Here is a 26,390-nt window from a genome sequence, read left to right on the forward strand (position 1 = left end):
GTACTATTTTTCTTTTTATTTTTTTCTACATCCATCTCAACTTTATCATGAAAGGTGAAAAAACTACAACCACCAAAAAATGTAAAAATATTATTATTATTATTATTATTATTATTATTAAGATAACAATTACTGTAATAATAAACTTTCAATCCCGTCAGTAACAAAAAAAATGTGTTGATAGAAATTAAGATAACAATTACATCCAAAAATACTTCTCACAAAATTATTTTTTTATCAAAATTGCATTTAGATTGTTGTAGAAGAATGAAATATTTATTTGTCAAGGACTACTAGCATTTGAATATAATATTGAGAATTTAATTAATTTGAGTTGAAATAAATATGATTAAAAAAGTAGAATAAAATGATATTATGTTCTATTAATTAAAATTAACTAAAATAAGATGAAATATGATAAAATATATTGTATTTCATTAATCTAATATCTCTCCTTTTCTTTTTCTATAATTTGAATGACACAATATAGAATTTTTTTTTTTTCCATTTCATCATAAAATTATTTAAATAATAGAATGATGATTTTTATTTAATTTAGCATTAATTTATTTAGATTTTACTTAACTTAATTTTATTCACCATTATATGTTTAAATATAATTTAGTTTTCATTAATTTAACATGGTATCATTTATTAGATATGGGGTTCTCAAAATTATTAGTTGAAACGGATTCAGCAATTGCAGTGAATCAGTTTATCCTGTCTAACAATCATCTTGCTTTCAAGCTGGTTAAGGAAATCAAATGGCGCAGAAGAAGAAGATCTGGCAGTTAGTGAAGTTTCGCATGTTAACCGTCGAGCAGACAGTGTTGCTGATTCGTGTGCGAAGTTTGCTTAGTCAAACCATTGTAGCTTTATTTCTTTTACTTCGGTTCCTGATTTTGATCATCGTCTTTTCATGAACAACTTTTTCTGTAATGTTGATTTGCAAGTTAATAAAAGTTCTGGTTGAGGGCTCTTTGTCCTCGCCTAATTAAAAAAAAAAACTTGTATGTTGTTTTGAGAGCACGGGGATACGAGAATTTTACATTGAAAATAGTTTTTTATGTTAAAATTTCACATTATAAAACCATGCGTAAGTTTTATATTTTATATTTTATTTTTTATACACATTAAATAAATAGTGTTTTATAAAGATAAATGAGAAGAATGACAAACATAAACCAATTGTTTTTCAATTTTGTCCAAAAGGGGAGGGGAAATACACTTGTATATAACTCATTACATCGCATGTGAAATACTTAAAAATTTAATCTAAATTTTAAATTGTGTAGTGTGATAACTAATAAATGATAAATCAACATTGAGTTTATTCAAGTAGAATTGAGCTTGAATTGTTTGAGTTAGGTATTAATTTCAAATTTTATGAATAATAAATAAATAAAATGATTGAAATATAAAATTATACTAAAAATAGTTAGTTAAATTTTATTGGACAGATTAATCATCAATAAAAATCAATAAATACTTTTAATGCTTATAACATAACAAAATAAACTAATAAATGATAAAATGAAATAAAAGAATACAAAGTTACAAAATTATATAAATTTGAAAATAAAGAAGATAGAAAAAAAATAAAGAATAGAGATGGTTAGATTCTTTGAATTTAACTCAATTTCAAAAGTTAATTTATGGGGTGAGGGTTGTCCCTTACTTATAATGTGAGACTTCAATTTTTTTCAATACATTTTCTCACCAAACACTTTTAGATTTAATGTGTGGTTAACATAGTGGGTAATTATTTGAATGAGTCTTGGATATGTTTTAAAACAATCTTAGATTCTTAGAATGTGAATTTAAGTCTAATTCATTCTCAAAAGTTAGTTCATTGAATGTGGATTATCTCTCAATTATATACTCTATCTTGATTTTATATCTTATAGGTATAAGACTTGAGTTTTTTGTAATAGAGAGTTTTGTGTTATCATTCAACTTAAAAGTCACACATGGTAAAACATAAATAATTATTGATAGATATGCATGATGTGTCTTGTTTGTTTATACTGCATGTGATTTGGAATATATTTTAAAATTGACCAAATAATAAAAATTAGACATTGTTGCCCGAGGCAAACTACAAATGTTATTGATGTTACGGTATCTCATTTGGTGTATCTCATTTTGCAATATTGTTGTATAAGGCGACATATAAGCTTAGTCATGAGTAAGTCATATCCAAAGGAAATTCACCCTTTGGGTGATTGGATCCATTAAATCTTACTGTCTATTAACATTATCCTCTTCAGTAAAAATTGATTCGCTAACAACATTAACATTTGATACTTAAATGTATTTTTACTTTTACTATTGACTTTTCTTCTTGTAAGAATAAAATTGTATATGATCTAGAAAGGTTGATGTAATAATAAAGATGGGAGAAAAAGAAACATCCCATCTCATTACTTAGGTTTTTTCTTTTGTTTGCTAAAGAGCCTCTACCCTTATTCCTTCAAAGAACTCCTTGTTTTCTGCCTTCTCCAAATTTCCCATGGCTCTCTTTTTTACTCTCTCCCACTTCATTGATATTATTGTTATTATTACCATTGTTCAGCAGCATTAGTAATCCTTCCGAAATCGCATCATACCCTATAATTCTTAGTCCAACCACGTCCTAGTTTGATGAATGCTTATGCCTTGTATATGGCTTATTGGTGTTTGTGATTCCAATATAATGGGAGTTGGTGCTGTGTGTGGTTGGTTTAGCAAGGGTGATGAGAGAGTTAAGTGAGTGTAGTAGGGTTTGAGAGTTATGGTTATTGCTTGATAGGAAAGATGTAATCTTCAGGGTAAAAAGGATGGTCATAGTAAGAGAGGTTTCCACTTTCCACACAGACAGTAAATTTAGTTTGTTTTGTTTGCTTGAAAAATATATAGCTCCAGAAACTCAAGCTAAATTCGATAAAAAGAAAATGAAAAATAAAAAGACAAAAAAATATAAAAAAAAAACATTTTTTTATTACTCTATTTTTTCTATTTTCATTTTTTCTTTCTTTCCTACTATTTGTTTATTAATTTTTTTTAGTAATAAATAAATTTAAAAATAAAATGAAAATAGGAATACATGTGCAAAATAAATAGTAATTTCTTAAGAAATAATTGTGGAGGCTCATAATGTACTAGTCCCAGCTGTCAACGGGGGAATATTCGCGAAGAGAGAGAGGGCGGTTGCAATTGCATAGAGAAGTGCAGAGAGAGCGCAGCGTAACGACTCAGTCAAACAGTCGGTAACTCTTTCTTTTCTTTTCTTTCTTTCTCCGATCGCATCGCTCGCAACCACAATCATGCCTTCCCGAAGAAGAACTCTCTTGAAGGTCATCATTCTCGGTGACAGCGGGTTCGTCTCTCTCTCTCTCTCTCTCCCTCCCTCCATTTGTAGGGTTTACTTCAATCACAGATCTCTTCTCCCTTCTCGCTTTCCAACCTCTTTCTCCACTATCTCTTCAATTCTTTCATTCCGTTAATTCTTTTTACTTCTGATTGGATCATTTTGTGAAAATTTTCATGGATCACAAGAACCGTAGCTTCTGTTACTTGAATCTCTTGGACAATTGTAATCGCGCTTACTTGATTTATTAGTTACAGAGATTTTCTGTTTCCATCGGTTCTTTTTTCTTCCTTTTGAGGACATTATGTAATTTTGTTGTTGATGTTTCGCAGGGTGGGGAAGACGTCTTTGATGAACCAGTATCCTTCTGTTTCTGTCTACATACTCCGTGTTCTTTACTTTGCGATGCAATTTGCTTTCTATTGTTTAGTACTGCATGTAAACTATGTATTTTCCCCTAACATATGTAATTTAGGTATGTGAATAAGAAGTTTAGTAATCAGTACAAGGCAACCATTGGAGCGGATTTTTTAACCAAAGAAGTGCAATTTGAAGATAGGCTTTTCACCTTACAGGTTTGTGAGCAGTGCTTACCTAGATTTTCCTATCGTATGTGTTATGTTACCCCTAATTTTGCTGGAGAATTATTGGTTTGTAACCTACTAACCTCCTTTATGAATGAGGCTGTGCATGTTGATTTTGCATGATGTAAGTTTATTGATCAAATCATCTATTTGCCAAAGCGTCACATATATGTGCACATTAAACCTTTGCCATGCCTATTTCTTGGATTAAGTTTCTTTACTCATTGCTCTTAATGTTAGAATGTCTAGAAGTGTGTCTTTGAAAGTAACGTCAATCCATCACTCACCTAATTTTTACATTTGTACATCAGAAATGTGTAAACCTCCATTTAAAGCCAATTGAACGGGATTCCAAATGCACTATAAATTGTTTTGAAATGTGTAGTTTCTTGAATTTTGTGGAAATGGTCTTGTGCATGGGATTTAGGTAGTGCACGATGCTGTTTCCTGTCATTTCTAAGATATCAATTATCCCATTTGTTGAACATGTGACATTTGAGAGTAGTTGTGATCTTAATACGGACTTCATTGTATGGCTTTTGTTAGTTGTAACATTGAGACTCTTTGGGATGTTATATAGACTGAATCTAATGGGATAGAGAACTAAATCTATTTAAATGATGACTAGATTTCTAATGATTTATGGCTAAATTGTTCCGTTGCCCTTTTAAGAGCCTTTATGTTTATGGAGTCTTTCTAGTTGAAGATTGTGATTTGCGAGTCACAACTGTCATCACATTACAGTCATACTCTTGCAGTGTGTGGAAATTATGTTTGGGTCTATTCTACATCTCATATTTCTATGTCTTTTTAAAGTTTTAGGTTACAATAGTTCAAATTTTATTTTCTTATTAATTTTAATGTTCTTAACTTTACAGATTTGGGATACAGCTGGCCAAGAAAGATTCCAAAGCCTTGGAGTTGCTTTCTATCGTGGTGCTGATTGTTGTGTTCTTGTATATGATGTTAATTCAATGAAATCATTTGACAACCTTAATAACTGGAGGGAGGAATTTCTGATTCAAGTATGCTTTTATTCCTCTCTTTATAAATTTTCTCAAGCTATGTTGTGCAGATTTTACAACTTTTAAGATGTGTGATCACTTTGGCAGGCAAGTCCTTCCGATCCAGAGAATTTTCCTTTTGTTGTCATAGGAAACAAAATAGATATTGATGGTGGAAACAGCAGAGTGGTATTTACCCACCCCCTTAAGTTTGCTATCTTCAATGTTTCTTTTCTCTTTTTCCAAAGTTTTGCCCACATCAGGCACACACATACTCATAAAACACCTAAACACATACTGCTAAACATATGAACACTACCAAGTTCTTGTGTGCAGGTGTCAGAAAAGAAGGCTCGGGCTTGGTGTGCATCAAAAGGAAATATTCCATATTTTGAGACATCTGCCAAAGAAGGTATTAATGTTGAAGAAGCATTCCAATGCATAGCAAAGAATGCCCTGAAAAGTGGAGAAGAAGAAGAATTGTAAGTTCTTAAATGCGTGCATCTCTTCTTTCATATTTGTGAACTGAACAACTGAACTCACTAAGGCACAAATACAATAAGCTAGATCCCAGATTATGAGATTGTGTTCATTGGTTGAGGGAGCATAGTTTGGTTTTACCAGTGTTCTAATTCACAATTTTCATGTTGTCTCTTGAAATCTGAAAATCCATCTATAATTTCTGCTTATTGAGACAAACCATTTGCTATGTTATAACGAAAAAAAGGATTACGGGCATACTTGATTAATTGCAAGCTGATATTGTTTGTAAAGTGCATGTTTCCGTTTTTTATTGTATCTGTTGGCATCATAAACTTGGTTGTCATTTAGCAGCTTTCTCCAACCTCGTAGATACTCCAATGTAATTGTACTTACAAATAGAGTACTAAAACGAGACTTTTTTTTTTTAATAATCTTGAAAGAGCATCACTAAAGTTACATATGCAAGGATAAGACTATGTACAGTACAATGGCCCTCCTATGCGAAGAGCCTTTGGCACTAGGGTATGGTAGTTTTTCTTAATCTTGAAATAGCACTACTTACCATGACACAATTTCAACAGCTTCAAGAATTAGTATCGGAGATGTTAGTTTGTCTATATAATTGTGCCCTGCAATTGGTTATTGGTGTATCTCGATTGCAGTATTTTTTGATAAGTTCCAGATTATCTCTTTCTTGGAACATATCTTGGGGAAAAAGTTTCACTAAATTGATCTTGTATGCTATTTCATATAAAATTACCAGTCGAACCAAAACAAAATACTTTTTTTCGTAATTGTTACCTAGAGATTATAGATATTATTATTATTATTTGAAACTTGAATTGTCCATTCCTATGTTATTGATATTACCTTTTGGGTTTTTTTTGTCCATGTGGTAATTTGTGCTTTATTGAAGATACCTGCCAGACACAATTGATGTTGGAAACAGCAGTCAGCCACGGGCAACAGGATGTGAGTGCTGAATATATAGGTTTTCTTTTCAATACAATAAAGTACATTACTTCAAAATGATAGTCATTGCTGTGTGTGAGGAGACATCATTGTACATTAGTGTTTGCTCAAGAAACAAATTGGTCCAATGCTATACGTTGGGTGCTTGTTTGGTTTTGTGATAATTGCCCATATCAGTTGTTCTACATGTATGCTATTCCGATATTGTGAAAGAAACAGCGTTAGATTTTTCTGAAGTTATTTGTTTTGCATTGTCTATCGTTCATACTCGACATCAATAGTATTTTTTGTACGTCTATTTTCGTTACAAATTTGTTAGCAACCATGATTGTTGCGGTCATGCTTAGAGCTTCAGTGATCAACTCTCAACAGGAGTTGCTCAGTGATCTCTTGAAGTATTGAAACCTAAATAGATGGTGATTTTCTATTCTATAAAATAGAAGCTACCTACGGAATAATTTATATCCTTGGGTTGTCTTAAATATGGCGTGCAAATATTAAGCTCATGTTTTTATAAATTACTAGTGAGGAGAGGCATTCTGTGTCTTTTTACCTATTTTAATTAAAAAGAAAAAAGAAAAAGAAAAAAAAAACTAACATGAGTATTGGGTAATTATTAGAAGAGAAGTAATAAAAGTTTAAAAACTGACAAAGGATAAAATAATCTAATCTAATGAAATGTATACATCAATCAATGGAAGTATTTCCTTATAAGTATGATGCTGGCGGTGGATTTTCTTTGGGTTTGGAAAAAAGTTGGCTAAGGAGGTGGAGGAGGTGGAAAAATCCTTCCTTCTGTATAACTACGGCACACAGCGACTTACAAGGTGTATTTTCCTAAACATGCGAAAAACTACTGAAGTAGTCCGCGCAAAAACAGACTGAAAAAAGAAATAGAATCACTAATTATACGTATCTGACTATTGGTCGGAAGGTGTAATCATTGATATCTAAACCAGTAAACAACCAAGAATAGAAACTAAAGCATAGTTTTCGAAAGTCTAGAAGAAATGAGGAAACCCTTGTATTAGTTCTATGATTGTATGCATGTCCAGTCATTGTTTTTGTAAGTTCATATGATGAAAAGTTATTCACTTAAATTTTTAATGACAATTAACAATGAGATAATATTGAAATAACTTATGATGTTAAGAATTAAATGGAATTTATACTTAATTCTTGTTTGAATAAACTTTTCACTACTTTAAAAAAATCAAAATTAAAATCAACATGCACACATTAATTTATAAATTGTCATTTTATTTTTTCAAAAATTAGTTTTAACTAGAGCATAAAATAATTTGAAAAAATAGGCTATACACTTAACAGTGTAAAATCAAATAATTTTAGCTTATATAAAAAATCAATTTATTTTATCCTTTTTTTTTACTAAATGAAAAATTCATCCAAACATGTTATTAAGGGCAGGAGAAGAGGGGTTGAGATGTGAGTCAAAATCAAAAGCAAGAAATGACGGGAAAAAACAGCCATAGACTGTAGCCAACACTTGATCATTGCCAGACTGCTATATATTCTTTATGAAGTCATCCAAATTTCAATATGCTCTCATCCAATAATAATGTAGTGAATAGCATTCAAGTTAGAGGATTGAAGGCGCGCATTTTGCACAACTATCCACTAGTTTTAAGTTAAACACCTCAAAAATAAATATAAAAAAATCGGTCTACAACTTCAAATCTATCAGTAAACTTCCGTCCTCTCATCTGCGGCTGCTCCTAATAACGGGGAAAGGATGAGCTTCCAATGCACACTACTCTGGTCACCGAATTCCCAATACTACTCAATTTGGAGTTAGTCCTAACCAGCACTTGACCTTTGCAAGAATTTACTGGATCAAATGACCATCTGTTAATAATAATGCAAGCAACAAGGGTCTATGACAGAAATGGTAATAATAGAACCAAACATATACATACATATATGTGTGTGTGTGTGTGTGTGCTGGAACTAAAAATTTATTTTTTGGTCTTTACATGTGACACTCATTTTCAACTTGGTGCTTGTACCAAAAGTTTTAGTTTCAACATGTCCAATTGTGGTCAATTTCATCCTCGTCGTACTGTTATTATGATACCGTATATTGCCGTTACGTAATACAGAAAAGGGAAGGAACTAAATTAAAAGTAATCAAATCAAGCAATTTGGAACAGAAAATCATTTCAAAATACTGACCGGCAAGTATTTGGCAATGTACAAGGGCAACCAAACAATTTATGTCAACATGTAAATAAATTAAGATGGGAGAGGCATCCATTCTATTATAACCCATGAAATTCTCCTATTGTAGATTAGTTTATCTATCTATTCAGTTCAGTTCTCATTTATCATACTTGGTCAAATCTATTAAATGGAATGAGGGAGTTTAGGGCAATGTTGGGCAAAATGAGGAAAAATAGGACTGGTGAAAAATTCCCAATATAGGAAAAAGAAAAAACCAGTTAAAAATAAGGTCAAAGTACAAAATCAGCACTTCAATCATGGGAAAGGGGCTGTAATGTTTTCTCAAGTTGAAATATTTAAAGCTTTCATCTACACAAACTTGCTAAATATTCTCAAGTTGAACTCCATATGTTTCTTCTGCTTCTTTGCATTTCCTAATACTTGTCTTTTTACGCTATTTCCTTTCTATTTACTTTGTCTAAATATACCGGACATTGACTAAACTATTCTAATAATATTAAACTGAGGTACTATAGGGAATATCCTATCTTAACCTCAACTAAAAAAAATCCACAATACAATGAGAATGCATACTCACATTGTCAAAATGATGGCGAGAGATCAGTAAGTATGAAGACATGAACATTTTTCTATATGTATTGACATTTATTTTGTCCCAACAGAAGAAAGCTTTTCCTGATTAGATGGCCGAACTGAATTTCCTGCTGCAGTTGAAGGTGTTAATGGGTTTTGAATAGTTGCTACCGTGCCTGCAGGTCTAGAAATCAGTGGTCTTGGTGGATTCATCATCATTTGTGGTCTTGGGAGTGAGTTTGCAATATTTGTAGGAATTCTATTGGTTGGTATAGATGGTGGTACACCTCTAGATGAGGAAGGTGGTATACCAAGCCTTGATGCAATTATCAAAGCACGCTCATGATAAAGCTTATGCCGTGATCGCTCTACATGCTCCCTTGCCCTCATCACCACATTCTCCACATCATTGAAAAAAGCCAACTTTGTTTCCAACTTGTGCAACTGCAAGCAGACAGAATTTACCAAGACAGTCAGGAGCAAAACATGAATACAATGCAATGAGATCTTTACCAGGCCATCAGATTACCTGCTTTTCTATCAACAAGGAAGTAAGCTGTCGAATTTGGTCTTCTTCCTGATTTGCTAGAAGTTTTGCTTTTACTGCTGCTGCAGCAAGTGTAGAAACAGCAGCACGTTTCACTTTCTCAAAACTGCTATCCTGTTTAGTCTTTGTACCATCATCTTCCACTTTTGCTCCATTATCTGCATTATCTTTACCTGCCCCTGTATGTTGATTTTTGTGGATTAAAGTTGAAATATGACAAAGACTCCTCAATTATTGAGTTAGACCTTAATTGCTCCAGTACAACTCTAATTTCATTTTATGAACAACTACGACATCTCTTCCTCTTTTTGTTTGAGTGTGTGTGTGTGTGGATGAGAGAGGGAGAGAGGGAGAGACCTGTATTTGGACCATTTTCAGCACTAGAATTTGATCTAACTGGATTTGAAGGTGACATCACTTCTACATCCTTTTCTGTCCCATTACATTGGGATGATTTTGATGTAATTAGTGGCTGAGAGTCAATCTTTTCCAATGGCAAGGAATTAGAAACTCCATCCACATCCATTACTGAGTCTGTTGTTTCTAGAGATTCATGAGCTGGATTTGTAGACTCTGGATTTTGAGGCTTGCTCTTAGTTGAGGGAATAGCATCAGAAACCATCTCAGCATCTTTTGATGTCTCTGATGGAAGAGAATCAGACACATGCCTGTCCTTTACAGAAGGGCAAGGTTCTTCAATTAAAGTTTCCTCCTGAGCCTTGTCAGAACTAGATGGAATTTCAGCCTTGGATGTTGAACCACCTGAATTATGCAGAGTGCCAGGTGCTTGATCATTGGGTAGCTTTGCATTGTTGAGATCATGACACTTGTCAAGCCCACATTCATTATTAACCACCGCTTGTTCCTTTGAAGAAATGGGTATTTCCGAGGCGCCATCATCTGCAGAAGCAGGCTTTCCCTTGTCTTCTAAAGCATTACTTTCAATTTTCTTATTATTGTGATCAGTTGGTAAATCTTTATCCTCCAACGTTGATTTATCCTGGTTTACATTTACTTCATCCTGGTCTCCCTCACTTTTAGAATCCCTATGATCCATTCAGACACAACATTGTAAGTCTCAATCAACAACTGGACTAGTTATGGAACTACCAAAATGCAAACTCTCCATATAAAATTTTAAATAGATCACATACCTCTCAGAACTAGTTGGTTCCTTCTTGCTATCTGGCGGATCTTCTAGAAGAAAGCAACACCTTGCAGCAAGCTCGGTGCCAGGAGAATTTCTTGTCATGGATTTTATGGAGCTGTGAGCTGAAGCAACAGCCGCATCAGAACCCACCAAGTGTGCAAGAAAAGTTGCCTGTAGAAGAAAACAACATAATATTACATAGTAAGGGAGGATGTGTTGGATTGTATATAACACTGTAAACATTATTTAACACTTGCAATTTTATTTTGCAACACTTGTTATCTGCGCGACAGACATGATCCAGTGCACAACCAACAGTTGCATACTTACAGCTAAATATAATAATTAATTCAAAATTATTGTTCTGAAGATAGGGGACTTATTAAATAATTTGAATTAGATGCCTATAGCATACCCCAAAAATACAGAATCAAGTGTTACTATTCATGCACTGAAGCATTCAACTTACCAGTGCCATGACAGGATTACCCACATCAGCAAATGAAGAAGGGCCTTCAGGTCCAGGAGAATAACCAACAGCCGCAAATGCTTCCTTAAGAGCATTTATAGCACAGTCATTGTCTGCTTCCTGATCAATCTTTACCTTAACAGCATCTTCTGATTTAGAAGTTTCCTCGCTGGCTTTCTCATCACTGCCTTCTTGTAACTTTGGAGTCTCCTTCTGATTCACTTTGACTTCGAGATCTTCAGCTTTGGAAGTTTTTTCACTGTCTTTGATGCCATCGCTAGTATGATTCTCAATACATTCTGAAGCATCTTTGTCCATAGATGAGTCACTTTTTGTTGCAACTGGATCCGCAGTTTCTTTGCAACCAGCATCAACATCATCATCACAGTCAACAAAGGTATCCTCAATTGGCATTTGAACAAAGTGCAATATGCACTGAGCTTTTGTTTTTGTTCCAACATGTTCTGCAATTTCATTCCAGTTTTCTTTATACAGTTCTAATGCTTCAAGGAGCAGGAGAGTCTCCTGATCAGTCCACTTTCCACCATTAACCCCTGCAACTTCAGCTGGTTCCATGAGTATAAAATCCAATGAAGACATGCCAGAGCCAAATCTTCTATTACTGAAGCAGTCGGTACATAGATCAAAATCTGCCTGTCAGACACATCACAATATTGATAAAATATACAACATGAAGTGCAGGATCAAATTAAATAATCATGAATAACACATTCCAACAATATATTAGTGATAATTCAACTAAAGAGTGAAACAGTTAACCAGCCTGTTGCTAAGTAAATTACAGAAACCATTAAACCCACAAAATCAATCAATATATACAATACCTTTTAAATCAGCAAACAGTTAGCCTCTCATGATGAATGATTCTTTTGTAAGTTCACTAGTATTTGAGAAGGTTTCAAAAATTGACTGTAGTTCTTCCACTTCTCTAGAAATGTCCTTTTATGGTTGGCATTTAAAAAAAATATTTTGAAAAATCTAAATTCAGATAAGATTGTAAACTAATTCCATAATATCAAGCTACAAAGTTGATTAACAGAAAACATTTATTGGAGACATTATTAAAATGTACAGATAATTTAACTCCTCACTGAAAACACAAGGTAAACCACAAACGCACCAACCAATGCAAATAATGCTACAACCTTTAATAAGAGCACGAAGTTTGGGACAAGATTGCATTTGAGTAGTATACAAGGAATAATTAATAAATATAAGTCATATCTTCAGTATATCACTATAACAAGCGCTTCAATCACTCATTCAGTAATATATACCAACCTGCTTCTGGCAATGGTAACGTTTGCGAGAACAATCAGCAGAACAAGAGTTGCAATGGTACTCAAGCATCTCAACTGCTGGCCCCTCTTGTTTCACCAACTCTTCAGCAATTGTAGACTCTGGAAACAAGCCAGAGGTCGTAGCTGGAGTCATTTGGCTAGACCTTTGAACAGGTGGACATAATTGGAGAGTTTCAAAGTGATACAATTTTTCAAGCAACAAACTCTTTTCTGCTTCTCCATCATCACTGGCAGTGGCCACAGAAGAATCCATTGAAGGGAATGGATGGAAGTTAATTAAACCCCAATAGTCCAAAAACTCCATTACCTCTTGCCTGGCATCCGAGTCTCCAACATTAAGCTGTGACATATCTTTCAATTCAATTTGTACATTTGGATTTGAATGAAACTTCTTCATTATCCAATTCCTTATCTCCATGTATACATCAGAAGTCCGATTTTCAGTCTTGCCACTAAAGAAAGAAGGCAACATTTGCTTCTCAATTGGATGAATACATGACCATGAAAACCAACCTGAAATTGAAATCCAAAGATAAAAATGGGTAACTGAAAAACAAACTTTTTAACCTTTGGGTCAAAACTTAAAATATGCTTATTGCAATTAAATATTGAACCAATAGAAAATAAACCATTGGGACATGTGGGGCACCAAGCATTTGCATAACAGTATTACTAGTATCTTGTTGGACAACAGAAGCATTGTACTTAGGACTAATTAATGTAGCATGGTGCTAGAAGGCTCCTCACTGTGCAAATAGTCATTGTACGCAATCTTACCCTTGCAAAGAGGTTCTTTCCGGATTCAAACCATGACCAACTGGTAATCAAGGCACAACTTTACCATTACACCAGGGCTTGCTCTCATGATAGAAATTAGTAATTATACTGCTCCCTTCTTTAGATTATGCAATATACTTTACTCCCAGACCCAGTGGTAAGGATGATAGGTTGCTGTGTGGTTTTGTTCTTGTTTAGACTTAAGAAAGTTACAAAAAACTAAACATAAACACTCAATCAACATCCACACAGTTCTTTCTGATCTTCCTTACGCCTATCTACGACGAAAGACTACACTCTACAAACCATTCAAGTCAAAAGCTCAACATAAGGATTCCAACAATAATCTTATGAATAAAGCTCCGTTGAGGCGGGAAAAACAATACGAAAAAAAATAGTTCATTAATCATTAGTGAACCAAAAACGGGAAGCAAGGAGTCACACTGTTATTAGTTATTTTACTTGTCCTTTTATTAGTTATAAGCTATTTTGCTAAGTCACATTAGGCGAAGGTCGGCTCGGCCTAGTCAAATTTCAGAATTTAGAACAACCACACACAATTTCCCACACCAACCCTCCTCTATCCATAACACTACTCTAATGTAATTTAGAAAAACAGATCAGTTCTCAAACACCTACACATACCTAGGGTAACGAAATTTAAATTGGGAAGGAAGACCAGCACAACTAGGAAGAAGAGCAAACTGCAAATGGTAAAAACATGAACTGAGAGAACCTATCATGCACCAGTTCAGCCGAATCACTCGTTCATTGCAGAACAAAAAAGTGAACAACAATGACATCAAACAAACACATAATGTTTTTTCACACTATCCACTGCAATTCAAGCCCTAAACCTAAACAGAAGCAAATTAGGGTTTGAGAGAAGGCCCAAAGTCTAACCGCAGTGGGTGGGAACCACGTGCGCATTGGCACCGCGAGATCTGATAGCTTCGAATTCGGCTTCAATCGCGGCCTCGAGAGTCTCCCACTCGCTCTCCTTCTTGAGCTGCTCAGCCAGCGCCGTGGACTCAGCAGCGGAAGGGTGGGCGCGTTCGGAGCGTTTGACGGCGGCGGGAGCGGAAGCGGCGGCGGAAGAGGAGGCGGAGAGGTTGTTGGGGGTTTGGCGGGCCCTGGTGAGGGGACCATTGTGGGGGGCAGGAGGGAAGAGCGGTGAAGCCTTGTCGCGAGCGGCGCGTTTGGAGGGTGCGGAGGAGGAACCGGAGGCGCTGAGGGTGCCGAACTTCCTCTTGTTGGCTCCGGCGCGGCGGCGAGACGTTGCTGGCTCCGATGCCGGCGAATCGGCGGCGGAGGGAGCGGCGTCGCGGCGTTTCTCCTCCATAGAGACGAGAAGGAGAAAGAGAAAGGGGGGGTTATTAGGGAAAAGAAATATTTTGGTGAGTGAAACTGTGCTGGTGCTGGACTTGTCTTCCAAACATATACGTCATCTCACTGCCCTGACCCTCTTTTTTGTTATTTCCAGCTACGCCTTTTACTGCTTCCCCCACTCACTCCACTCCTTGTGCCTACTGTAATAGGGAAATGGATTTTGGATCTCTCCATTTTCTCTTTTCATCCTCACTACATTGTTTTTATTTTTAAGGATAAAAGTAATTCCTTTAGTCTTAAGATATTAAAAAAATTTAAGCCCCTGTTTGAGGTCATTTTTTTTAGGATTGAGTTTCAAAATTTTAATTTTAGTTTTAAATTTTTTTAAAACCTGTATTAAAATATGATTAATTTCAAAATTAATTTAAGAGTATTTTTGTTTGCAAATGACAATAGACGTGTTAGTAGCTGATAGAGATATTAATGGTAATTGAAGTGAGAGTGGTGGTAATAATGATCATAACAAACATTTTTTATTTTCCATTCCATTTAATCTCTTGTCATATAAATGACATCTCAACCACTTACATGAGCATTATGTTACCACCAATATACCGCAATTAACAATTGTGGGTTGAGCATTATAGAAGGGATAAAAATATATTTTAACCTTATTTTTATTATTTGAAAATTAATTTTACCCTCAAACATGAAGATTAAATTTAGTAAACATCATTAAATTTAGAAACACAGATTGATAATGATTGCCAAGTTCAAGGATTAAATTATTTGATTATATAGCATTGGAGACTGAATTAATTGGTATATCAATTTCAGACTAAATTATTAACACTTATTATTAACAATTACAAAAAAAGTTACTGACTAATTTTTTATATATAACATTGAAGACTAACTCAATGTATTTATAACTTCAGGGACTTATTTTATATATCTTTCACACTAAATATAAACAGATACAATAAAATTACACAAATATATCAAAGGGAGAAAGGGTGGTCACTGGTGTGAAGGATGGCAAAAGAAAAGGCAAAGACTAGAAAGGATAATCATCAGAAGATAAAATCAACAAAAGTATTCAGATTAAAAAATGGATAAATCATGTGCTGTCATGGCCAATTACTGTTAGCAATATTACGCATTCCTTTGTTGTGATATATTAATAATGATTTCACGTGGAAAATGTAGTTGACAAACTACCCTTTGGATTCCAGTTCCATGCAAACCAAGTTCAGTCAAAGATTCTATATTTAATACCCTTGGCAGTTGCCACCATTTGCAATTGAAACGAAACAGTGGAGTGCATATCAGTTTGTTGTCAAATCTGAGATGTCATTGAAAATGTATTGTTCCCGCTAAGAACAACCATATTGGAAAAAAATATTACATGTACCCCTGTTCTTCTGAAATTGTCGATTTCCAAACTTTATTCTTCTTCGTGAAAGCAGTAGCTTGAGAAAATTAGAAAATTAAATTCTTTTTTTTCTTAAATTCATTACAGACATTATATTCAAAGTTAGACATCTTGAGTAAATTGTTTCTAAAGACAACGTCCCTCACAGCTAAATTCTTAATTGCTGGCAAGTATTAACGGATGTCTTGAGTAGAATTTATTATTATATATTGTTACAAAAATGGTTAAAGTTTTTTACTTTAAATTTATTATGAGAGGCAGGGAGCACAACATGGCCGAAGATATGAAATTTGTTGTATATTGTTAAAGATTTTTACATAAACGCCAGAGAACAGGGAGCACAACATGACCGCAGATATGATGAGGATATTTTTTTGTTCCTTTTTATTTATTATTGTTTTACTTTTTTATTTTTATATACACGTTTATGTATTCTGCTTTTTATTGTTTTTTGTGTTGTTTGTTTTAATGTTTTCTTTTGTTTTTGGTCTATTAATGAAATGGGCCTATGCAGCCCATGTTAACTTTTGTAGGCAATTGCTTCTTGTACCTTTATAATTGCTTCCTGCGCCACTGTAAATTACATTCCGAAATGGGGTGTAGGAAGCAATTGCCCATTTTGTAACCATACACTTTTTTTAACGGGCTCAAATGGTCCAAAATAGAATCTCATTATTTGCAATAGAAATAAAAAGGGTGAATAAAATTGACTGTCTACAGTGATATACTTAAGAAAAAATTGAAAATAAAAGGATTGAAATGTAGCAAAAAATAATGAAACATGGCGTCTTTGTGCAAGTTTAAACAAAGTTGAGGTCAATTTTTAAAACCTTTTAGCCCCTGCAAAACCTGAAAAAGAGTTCGATACTAAAGATGGATATTTAATATATATATATATATATATATATATATATATATATATATATATATATATGCGCTCCATTTATTTTACTTGCCATGGTTGGTTGAAAAAAATGTGGAAGGAAAATTAGTTGTGTCAAAGAGAAAATTTCAGACTAAAAAATTTATCACAATTAAATCGTAAATAAGATATCAAAGAATTTTTAATTTTCTTGTGTTGGTGATAAATAATATAATAATATATTAATGTTACAATAAATTTCATATCATGAAAAATACAAAAGTAAAATTCATGAATAATAACAATGAATCATATTATAAATCCTTATTTATTTCATGTTTTCTCTCATATATCATAATAAAAATTAGAATAAATTAAGTGTAAAGGTTTTTATATAATTATATTATCATTCAATTACAATTTGCTATATATAATAAATTTATTTTTATAATAACTATTATAAACGTCATATAAAAAGAGTTTTAAATTGAATTGATATACATGTCTATTAACTCTAAAAAATATTTTGAGGGTATTATTCGATTACAAAACCATGGTCAATGATACGTCATGGAATGAATTACAAAAATTAGCCACGATTTTTATTTATTATAACGATGGATCGGTGATGTTTGTTGCTTCTATGTTCGTCGAGTGAATTCAGCATAGGCAACCATTTTTTTTAACTGGACAACTACTAGTTACTGAACAGAGTTTTTGTACTAATATCATCTATTCATCCTCAAGTTTTTAAAGTTACATGTTACGGAGGTTGCCAGTTAAACTCCAAGAATCCTAACATGCTCTGAATACATTTTTTAATATCCATGTCCTCAATTTTTTTAGTTTTAAGTATTTTTAATTAGACCCAATTTTTTTTTTAAAAAAATACTACAAATAGATCCCACCTATTAGTGTTTTCTAGAATATATAGGGGTTAATGACTTTGAAAATGACTTAAAACTTGTGCCCCCTGCTGCTACTGGAATTGATATAAGACAAGTTGTGATGATTTTAGTTGCTGGCTTTGTTCAGTGTAATTGAAAGAGAAGTGGCATTTGCTTCAATGAAAAATGGGTGAAGGTGTTTCTGAATTTGAGGTTTCATGAAGGTAAAATCAAACTATGAAAGCAAAGATTGAATGGGTAACATATTTCACTGAAAAAAAAGCATGGAGGTTGATCCTTCAGGTGAATGGATTTGTTGGATAATAAGGTTTTATGATTGAAATTGGTAGAACAACCATGGTGGTAGAGGAAAGGTTTCTGGTTGTTGTGATGGGTTTTAATTTTTAAAACAACGGTGCAAAATAAATAATTTATTTTTCTGAAAGTTATAATTGAAAATGTTCAAAGCTTTTTACTCAAACCTCTTTATCAATTTATGAACAATTCATCCCAACCATCTATTTTTTTTTAATATATCGAAGGTAATTTTTATAATTCATTTATGCTCTTAAATTTTTTTAGGACATTTGAAAAGAATTCAAAACATCAGTCATTGATCAATATTTTTTTCCAAAATCTTCAGTCACAATGGTTTGGCCATCCATACTCCAAAACTTTCCTAATAAATACACAATATTTTTGCTCCTAAACTTGTGACGTTTGCTCCTAGCTCAGCTAGTAATAGTACGGATTTTTATTTTTTATTTTTTATGAACACATGGAAATTGGAATAATCACTAAAGCTTTAATTGATGCTATAAATAAATGCATGAAAAACACTCATAATTGATGCTAAATGAATTTAATCTTTATATTATTGTCTTTATTCCGAATTGAAAAGCAAAGAATGGGCCTTCCCTGATTCCCTCTCAGTATAAGACAGGATTCGGACAACTAGCCCTTGATATTTGTCGAGCACTGGTTCATTATTTGAGCAATGGACCCTTTTTTTTAATTTATAGAATTTTAATGCCCCTTGCTCAATCAAATGGTGCTATTGTAATCAAATTTTCGTTGTATTTTAATTTTCTAGTTATATTTATCTTTTACTTATTAAATTGTATTTTACGTTATCTTTAATTAATTAAATATGAATAAATAGAAATATATGACTTATGTTTGTAATAAATCAAATATATTTAAGTAATTTTTTATTCAAAAATAATAAAAATATAAATAAACTACTGGTAACCTCATTGTTAAGAAAAATATACAAATAATGCGAAAAATCTACCCATCATCATCAATTATTTTGCTCATATACCTTAAGTTATTTAGACAATAATGCATCACACCATATTATTCATTGGATACATCATCATCATCCATTATTTTGCTCATATACCTTAAGTTATTGGGAAACAATAATGCATCACACCATATTATTCATTGGATACGCTCATATAACACACATTTCCTTTTGGTCACATTAATGCAAGAGATTATAAGATTAATTTGATAGTGAAAGAAGAAAAAAAAGAAAGAGAAGTCATGAATTCAAATATTTTCATTTACAAAATTAACAATTAATTGATAAAAAAAATTGATGCATTTAGTCATTATACTTGGTGGCCTGGGTTCAAAATCATAATTCATCTCTTGCTTCCCACCTTTATAATCATTGTCATTGTAAGCTGAGATGTTAGGTCTCGGTTCAAAGACTTTCATGGTTTGCTTCTTAATTTGTAGCATCAATATCCTCATCATTATTGTAAGTTAAAATGTTTGGCCTAGGTTCAAAATCTTTCATATGTTTCGTATTTTCCTTGGTATCAATGTCATCATCCTCGTAAGCTAAAATGTTAGATCTTAGTTCAAATTCTTCTTTAGAAAACACCTTCTTTTCATTGGCAACTTGTGTGCTTGTAACAAATGACTCTTCACTCTTGTGCTTGAGACCTTCAACATGTACAAGATGTTCTCAGATCTTATTGAATACTTTTCAGGTTGAATCTCAGACTTCAATCGAAGAAAACCTTGAACTCCTTCTGGCATTTCTTGATCTTTCATATCATTTTCCAATATTCTCTTGGACCCCTTCTTGATTCTAAGGTAGTAGCAAACTTTTGTGACAAAAATAATAATAAAAAAGTTAAATTGATAGTTAGATCCTAGTATCCCAATGTGGCTCAATTGGCAAGCAAAAGGTGATTTCAAAATATAGATAACTAATTTGGTTACATTTTCAACCCATGCATTTTGCATATCTACAAGTTTTATTCCATCATATATTTATCATTTAGATGGAAGTAGCAAAGAAATATCATAAATAACCAGCATGAAATTAATTCGTATATATATAGTGTAACATAATAAATGAAAAAAATGTTCACTACTAGAAAAAGAGCTTTTGACAACAATTTTTTAATATATTCAAAGATGATTTTGAACCGTCTTTGAAGTCAACGTCGTGAAAAGTCAAGATTTTTCATGACAATTCCTAAAAAATCATTTTAAAAAAACTATCATTTTAAGACGGTTCTTTAAAAAATCGTCTTAGAATGTCTTTATTTAAAATAATAATAATAATAATAATGCTAGAACTACGACATGCATATGATGATTCCCACCATGAAAGAATACAAGCATATATACATATGTCATATGTATACCACTATTGCATGTATATCCATATGCATATGGGCTTTCATATGATTTTTACTAAACAAAACAGCTAACTAACAAAATTGGGTCATGAGCCTCTCAAGAAAGGCCACACAACATCAAGTGGGTGACTCGGTCAGAAGAAGAGTATGCCACCAGCCACATGCAACGTTTGGCAGAAGCGAGTAACATCTTGAATGAAATTACAATATCAATATCAATAAGATACAATTAAGTATGTTTAAATGTTGTTTTTCTTTTCACATACCTATTTCTTGAATCTGTCTAGAGTTTAATAATTATATATTATTTGTATAATTTTTTTTACACTCTTAACTAATTAAAAATTACTGATAGTATGACTTTTAAAATAATTATTATAAAAATTAATACATTTAAAATATATGATAACTTATGATTAAAAAATTCATTATCTATTAATAAAAAATATATAAAAATATTCTTAAAAAAAAACTTTGAGAAGGTGTCATAAACAAAAGCTAACAAAGTGGTAGATTGGGCACGCTGTACACAAGGTAACTTGTTCAAGAGATTTTCATATACCGTTGTGGAGAAGTCACGTGCTCCAGAGTAGGGTTCACTTGAGCGATGATGAAAGCATGTGCTCTACATCAAACTTTCTTACCTATTTGAGAATGCTCCTCTATATTATTTTCTTTATTACAAGATACTGATTAATTAGGACAGGAGCATAAAAAGGAAATGGTCCATGGTTTTAATCAGGTGCAAAGGATAAGCTAACACCTAAAACTGAGTCCAAATCACAGAACAAATTCAGGGCAACTTGATTAATATACCAATTAAAGCTTTTTTTGTGTTTAAGCATACATAGGTTGAAGATTGGAGTGGCATTGGTTTTAGTTGTTGGGGTTGAACGGTACGTCTTTAGCTGCCATTCTATTCTATGAGCAGCCACAACTATAAGTCCTTTCTATTTTAACATCTTAAGCTGACAGTCAAATGTCAATTAGACTCATTCATCAAAGTGCCCTTCAATTCTCAACCACTTTAAATAAGGTTATTGAGGTATCTTTGTATGTGGCAGAGGGAAACAGAAATATAGATGTGATTTGAAGTCCCCTTTGTAATGTTTCTTGCTCAAATGAGTATTCCAACCACAGTCACATTTGGCATGAATGTGTGCCACTGTCCCCAAAGGCTGAGATGCTCATTTGAGCAAGCAATGTTAAAAAGTGGGAAGTTACCAACAACAACCACTTCGGTCTATTGTTTTTGTCTCAAACGTGCTAAGCTCCCAATTTTACTAACAAGCATCGTTTGATTAATTTATTTCTAAAATGTGTCATCTTTGATCTCCCGAAATTATGGGGATCTTCATTGAATCACAAGTCTTCCTCCTCGCATCACTAGAAACTTTAATCAGTATTTATTTACATAAAAAATTTCAATATTGCTCACTCTGCTTGCGTTACTTGGTTAATAAAATTTCAATATTTATATGTCATCATATTAATATTTTGTAAACTTGGAGTTGGAGACACATATGTTACACATGGGATCGTTTGATTTTTTTTTTTTTTAAGAATGGGTTTGGGCACCCTTTGTGCCCATCATATATACAAATATATCTTATTTTGCTGATTAAATTTTTTTTTGTTTAGAAAGTCAAGATCCTTTTGCAGGTAAGAAGAAAAGAGGTGAGAAAAGATCTGATTCATTCCACGTCCTTGAGTGAGGTGTGCTTTGTGGGAGAGGAAAGTGAATTAACACGGTGCGGCCACGTGGAATCATTCACTGAAATCCAGCAACTAACTACAACATTAAAGAGTAGCGTACATAATTCGTTTTTTCTTTTCTTTCTTTCTTTCCATCTCATCATTTATTATTTTCAATTTTTTCTCTTTTTTCTTTAATTGTTCCTCAATTTTTGGACAAGTATCATTTCTTTCTTGTGATATGCATTATTTTTATGTATTTTAAATTATAAAATATTTTTTTATTCAACTAAAATATAATACACATTTATTTATTATTTGACAATTGATATGGAAATATACTAAATTGAGATTAAGCTAAATAATAAAATGTAAAAAAATATAAAATATTCAATGCAGCAGTGTCCTTACAGTTAAATCCATTATTAAGAAACTCGTGAAAAGTGCTAAATATGTATGCAGAGTCAGATCATGAATAAAATTTTCTTTTGATATTACTAATTCGGGTAGTATTTATAATACACCACTATAATATAATTACATTGTAGTCTACTGACTGCTTTTTATTTTAAATTATATTGTAAGTTTTTCTTATACCGCTGATGGGGATAAATACTATATTATTATATAATTATAAGGTTTTACAATAAAAACAAAAATAATTGATTAAAACATATCATAATTGATAGAAAATTCATATTAATCTCACCTAATTGATTTTTTCTTATATTATATATTTTGATGAATTCATAAATGGAAAAAAAAATATAAAAAAATATTTCAATTCAAATTATTATTTTTTATTAAAATTACATTTAAAACCAAATCTATTAAGTGATACAATACGAAAATTTGTTCAATTGAATTAATTTGTTAACTTTCCCCCCTTAAAATCGATTCAGTTCAATCCTTAAAGACTCTTAATCATATTTCTCATGTGACATGTTTTTTCAAATTTTAAATATGGGTTTGTGAAACTTATAACATATGTTATACTTTATTTCAATTTTAATGTTTTGAGTATAAATATTTCCTTTCCTCCATTCAAACAAAGTAAAAGGATATGTTAATTTTCTACAGTATTTATAAAATAATCTGTATACTCTTTATTATTTACCTTTTAATTTAAAAGTTGGACTAAATACATAAAAATATGTTTAATTTGGCTGAAAAAGAAAATCGGCTGCTGTTTAAACACCATTCTATAGAATTCGAATTCAAAAATTCTACTCCACTTGAGAACATAAAGTCCAAATAAGTTATGTTAACTGGGTTAGGAACTATTTTTTTAATAACGAAACCTAAACCAATCCAATCAAACTAAGGCCATAATGGAACCATTGAGTTTGTACGTATTTGATTTTTTTTTTTTTAAATATCTACATATATTTTACTTTTCTTAAATACTAATAAAAGTAAAAAAAGAAGAAGCAAATCATTCAAACCCGATCGACTCCATCGGATTTGCAAGTACATAATCCGGTAATTGTTAGTGCATGTCTTTTTTTAAAATCAAATTTAACTTAAATACATGAATTAGTGTAGATTATTTTGGGTAGAATGATTGGAATTGTAGGTTAGGTTAGACTTATGTTCACTCTCATCTTTAATCAAGACGATGAAATATCTTTCCAATTATTGAACAGAAAGTTTTGATCATTCTAATTTATTAATGATTTTTTTATCATTTTACTTGTTATTTAATTAAATAGTTTTAAGATAATAAAGTTTAATTTCAATACGTTATTAATGTAAAAAATTCCACACGCTTAATCAATAAAAAATTATCATTAATATAACTTTTAAAATAAATTATTATATAAGTCAATAAATTTATTATAGTATTTGTGCATGTAGTATTAACACAAGATAATATTACAGAATTATTTAAAAACTTAATTTTGACAGATTTTAAAGTTAAGAAAATTTAATAAAAAAAATATTAAAATGAATTGATTTTTTATATTATTATTCAATCATAAATTTTTTATGTATGACAAAATTATTGATTATTATGAAAATTAATTTTAAAAAATTATGTTTATGATGATTTATAACCAGTCAATATTAATGTATAACAATATTTACACCGTATGTGTATAAAAATAAAATTCTTTTTATATGAATTTAATTAAAACACATTGATAGTTTGTAAAGATTCTTTTTTTACATGGTATAATAAAATAATTGATTATGATGTATGATAAAATAATTGATTGTTATGAACTTTAAAACACATGCATCAACCTTGCTATTTTTAATGGCTTCCAAAAAGAAAACCTAGATGTTTTTAAATTAATTATTTTCACACACACCCCTCAACTTTTATCTTTTTACATTAATTCACTCCTCAACCTTTACATTTTGACGCTAACTATTTTATAACCCCTTTATATTTTTATAAATTTAATCAGAATACAATGATAGTATAATAAAAATTAAAATTTTAATTTAGAATTTATAGTAGCAAGGTGCTGAACTACTTTCATGGATTTTGATTTAGAGCAGAAAGAAAACTCATGTCAGATTATAATAAGGAATATTATCTAAATATTTTTGGAGGTTACTTTTGGTAGTTCTTTTTTTTTAAAGGCATTTTTAAAACAAATTTTATTCCAACAATGTATTTATATGTGGTTGGATTCATTGTTTTAAAATTTTAAATTATCAAAATATGCAAAATTATCATACCATTTGAATTTAATTTCCAAAGCGATGAATCCAAAAACAATGTTCTGGAATTTAAATGCTAAAAATATGAAAATTTTGCATATTTTTGGAATTTAATTTTCAAACGTGTTTTTTTACTTTATATTAATGTTGTTTTAGTTTGTTTTTATTATGAGCCGTATAAACAAAAAGTATAATTAAATTATTGGATAAATAACATAGGAGAGTCAATACTACAAGTTAACAAAGGATCGACTACTTGCAAAAGTGCAAATGGAACAAACAAATCGTAATTACTGAATTCCATTAAAAAAAATAAAGCAGGGTTGGCAGAAGTGAGAAACATCTTGAATGGAATCAAGTTTCTGTATGCTATATTGCTGAAGCTACTAACCCTTCAACTTTCAGCAATTACTACTTCAACAGTATTTTTTTTAACCATAGTTGGAGTCCAAGGTTCAAATTTGTGGATTGTTGCTTCCTGCACTTTCCAAGTTACTTCTTGTCCTCTTTTCAGAATGTTTTTTTAACCTTTTGGATTAGTGATTTTCGAAGTAAAAAAAAGAGTGAATTCTAAATGTAATTTTACATCTTGAATTGACTATCCCGGAAGGCAAAAAGTGAGTGCAAGAAGCTACTAGAAAATGCAGGAAGCAATAGCCAAATTTGAGTTTGACCTTATTGGTTGAAGAATCCTGTCAATCAAGATGGGCTATCCACCATGGGCACTCGTACCAAAGAGATCCTGAAGCCCAACGGGGTTGGGTTCAAAGAAAATTATCTGTTTCTACTTCTATAAATAGTTGACCAAGGAAAAAAATGCACTGATTCAACAACTACTGTATTCTGACAAAAAAATAACAACTAATTATGCATTATGATAAAAAAAAGTAAATACTTATGCAAGTACACAAACCGTACCGATTCAACTGGGCCACGCAACATAAAATAAGTAAGAACACGTCTTGTTTATTACTATTACACAAATTTCTTTGTTTTGGAGTACTATCAACAGTTGATAGTATTTAGAAATCAACATTTTCTTCGGTGAGTGCAATCATATTCTAAACCAGCCTAAGTACAACATATTGGTCAACATGTGACATTTGAGTTATGTGACTGGGCATGCACCAAGCCTATCTCTCAAAAGAGAAAAGATTCATTCCAGAGGGAAATTAAATTTTTAGTACCATGTAAAATATGACCTGCTTTCACCCACATGGAAGATTAAATTGTATCCTCTTATAATATCTTCATCTAAATTAATAGGCTTCCTTTCTTTGAAGCTCTGAGAAGGAAAAAGATAACACTAAAAATGTTACCAGAACGATAAAAACCATCCATGGTTCACCAATTGTAGATCTTTCTGAGGACTAAACAGAAATTTTGGGAGCAAAAGTTGAATAAGAAGTTA

The 26,390-nt window shown here is 31.8% G+C and overlaps 2 protein-coding genes and 1 pseudogene across 4 annotated transcripts; 1 reads left to right on the forward strand and 2 right to left on the reverse strand.

Moving 5' to 3' along the window:
• Positions 1-3,135: 3,135 nt before the first annotated feature.
• LOC114379918 (ras-related protein Rab7) lies at positions 3,136-6,648 on the forward strand. The gene is made up of 7 exons (XM_028338739.1): positions 3,136-3,358; positions 3,682-3,708; positions 3,825-3,924; positions 4,812-4,958; positions 5,046-5,126; positions 5,274-5,419; positions 6,337-6,648. Exons 1-7 carry the CDS (start codon positions 3,306-3,308, stop codon positions 6,401-6,403), a joined length of 621 nt encoding a protein of 206 aa, XP_028194540.1. The 5' UTR covers positions 3,136-3,305; the 3' UTR covers positions 6,404-6,648.
• Positions 6,649-7,863: 1,215 nt separating this feature from the next.
• Positions 7,864-14,958, reverse strand: LOC114379563 (SWI/SNF complex subunit SWI3D-like). Of its 3 annotated transcripts, none has more exons than XR_003659523.1 (8): positions 14,336-14,958; positions 12,636-13,168; positions 11,334-11,987; positions 10,869-11,035; positions 10,072-10,760; positions 9,697-9,893; positions 9,172-9,611; positions 7,864-8,241 (listed from the first exon to the last, which is right to left on the reverse strand). XR_003659523.1 is itself a non-coding variant. In XM_028338241.1 (7 exons), the coding sequence occupies exons 1-7, from the start codon at positions 14,772-14,774 to the stop codon at positions 9,240-9,242; spliced, it is 3,051 nt and encodes a 1,016-aa protein (XP_028194042.1). In that variant the 5' UTR covers positions 14,775-14,958; the 3' UTR covers positions 8,832-9,239. The 3 variants fall into 3 exon arrangements, 1 of the variants encoding a protein (XP_028194042.1); XR_003659524.1 differs by having other exon boundaries at positions 7,864-8,258; XM_028338241.1 differs by lacking the exon at positions 7,864-8,241 and having other exon boundaries at positions 8,832-9,611.
• A 4,384-nt stretch (positions 14,959-19,342) lies between these two features.
• LOC114380274 lies at positions 19,343-20,638 on the reverse strand (annotated as a pseudogene).
• Positions 20,639-26,390: the final 5,752 nt, after the last annotated feature.

Source organism: Glycine soja, chromosome 12, assembly GCF_004193775.1.
Source record: "Glycine soja cultivar W05 chromosome 12, ASM419377v2, whole genome shotgun sequence".
Classification (NCBI taxonomy): Eukaryota; Viridiplantae; Streptophyta; class Magnoliopsida; order Fabales; family Fabaceae; genus Glycine; species Glycine soja.

Excerpts from the sequence above, each read along its gene's own strand:
- LOC114379918 (XM_028338739.1), top strand. The coding sequence starts at position 3,306 with ATGCCTTCCCGAAGAAGAACTCTCTTGAAGGTCATCATTCTCGGTGAC. Across the intron at positions 3,359-3,681 it reads ATCATTCTCGGTGACAGCGG|GGTGGGGAAGACGTCTTTGA; the intron begins GTTCGTCTCTCT and ends GATGTTTCGCAG. Across the intron at positions 5,420-6,336 it reads AGTGGAGAAGAAGAAGAATT|ATACCTGCCAGACACAATTG; the intron begins GTAAGTTCTTAA and ends GCTTTATTGAAG.
- LOC114379563 (XM_028338241.1), bottom strand. The coding sequence starts at position 14,774 with ATGGAGGAGAAACGCCGCGACGCCGCTCCCTCCGCCGCCGATTCGCCG. Across the intron at positions 10,761-10,868 it reads GAACCAACTAGTTCTGAGAG|GGATTCTAAAAGTGAGGGAG; the intron begins GTATGTGATCTA and ends AATGGATCATAG. Across the intron at positions 9,612-9,696 it reads CCTTGTTGATAGAAAAGCAG|TTGCACAAGTTGGAAACAAA; the intron begins GTAATCTGATGG and ends GTCTGCTTGCAG.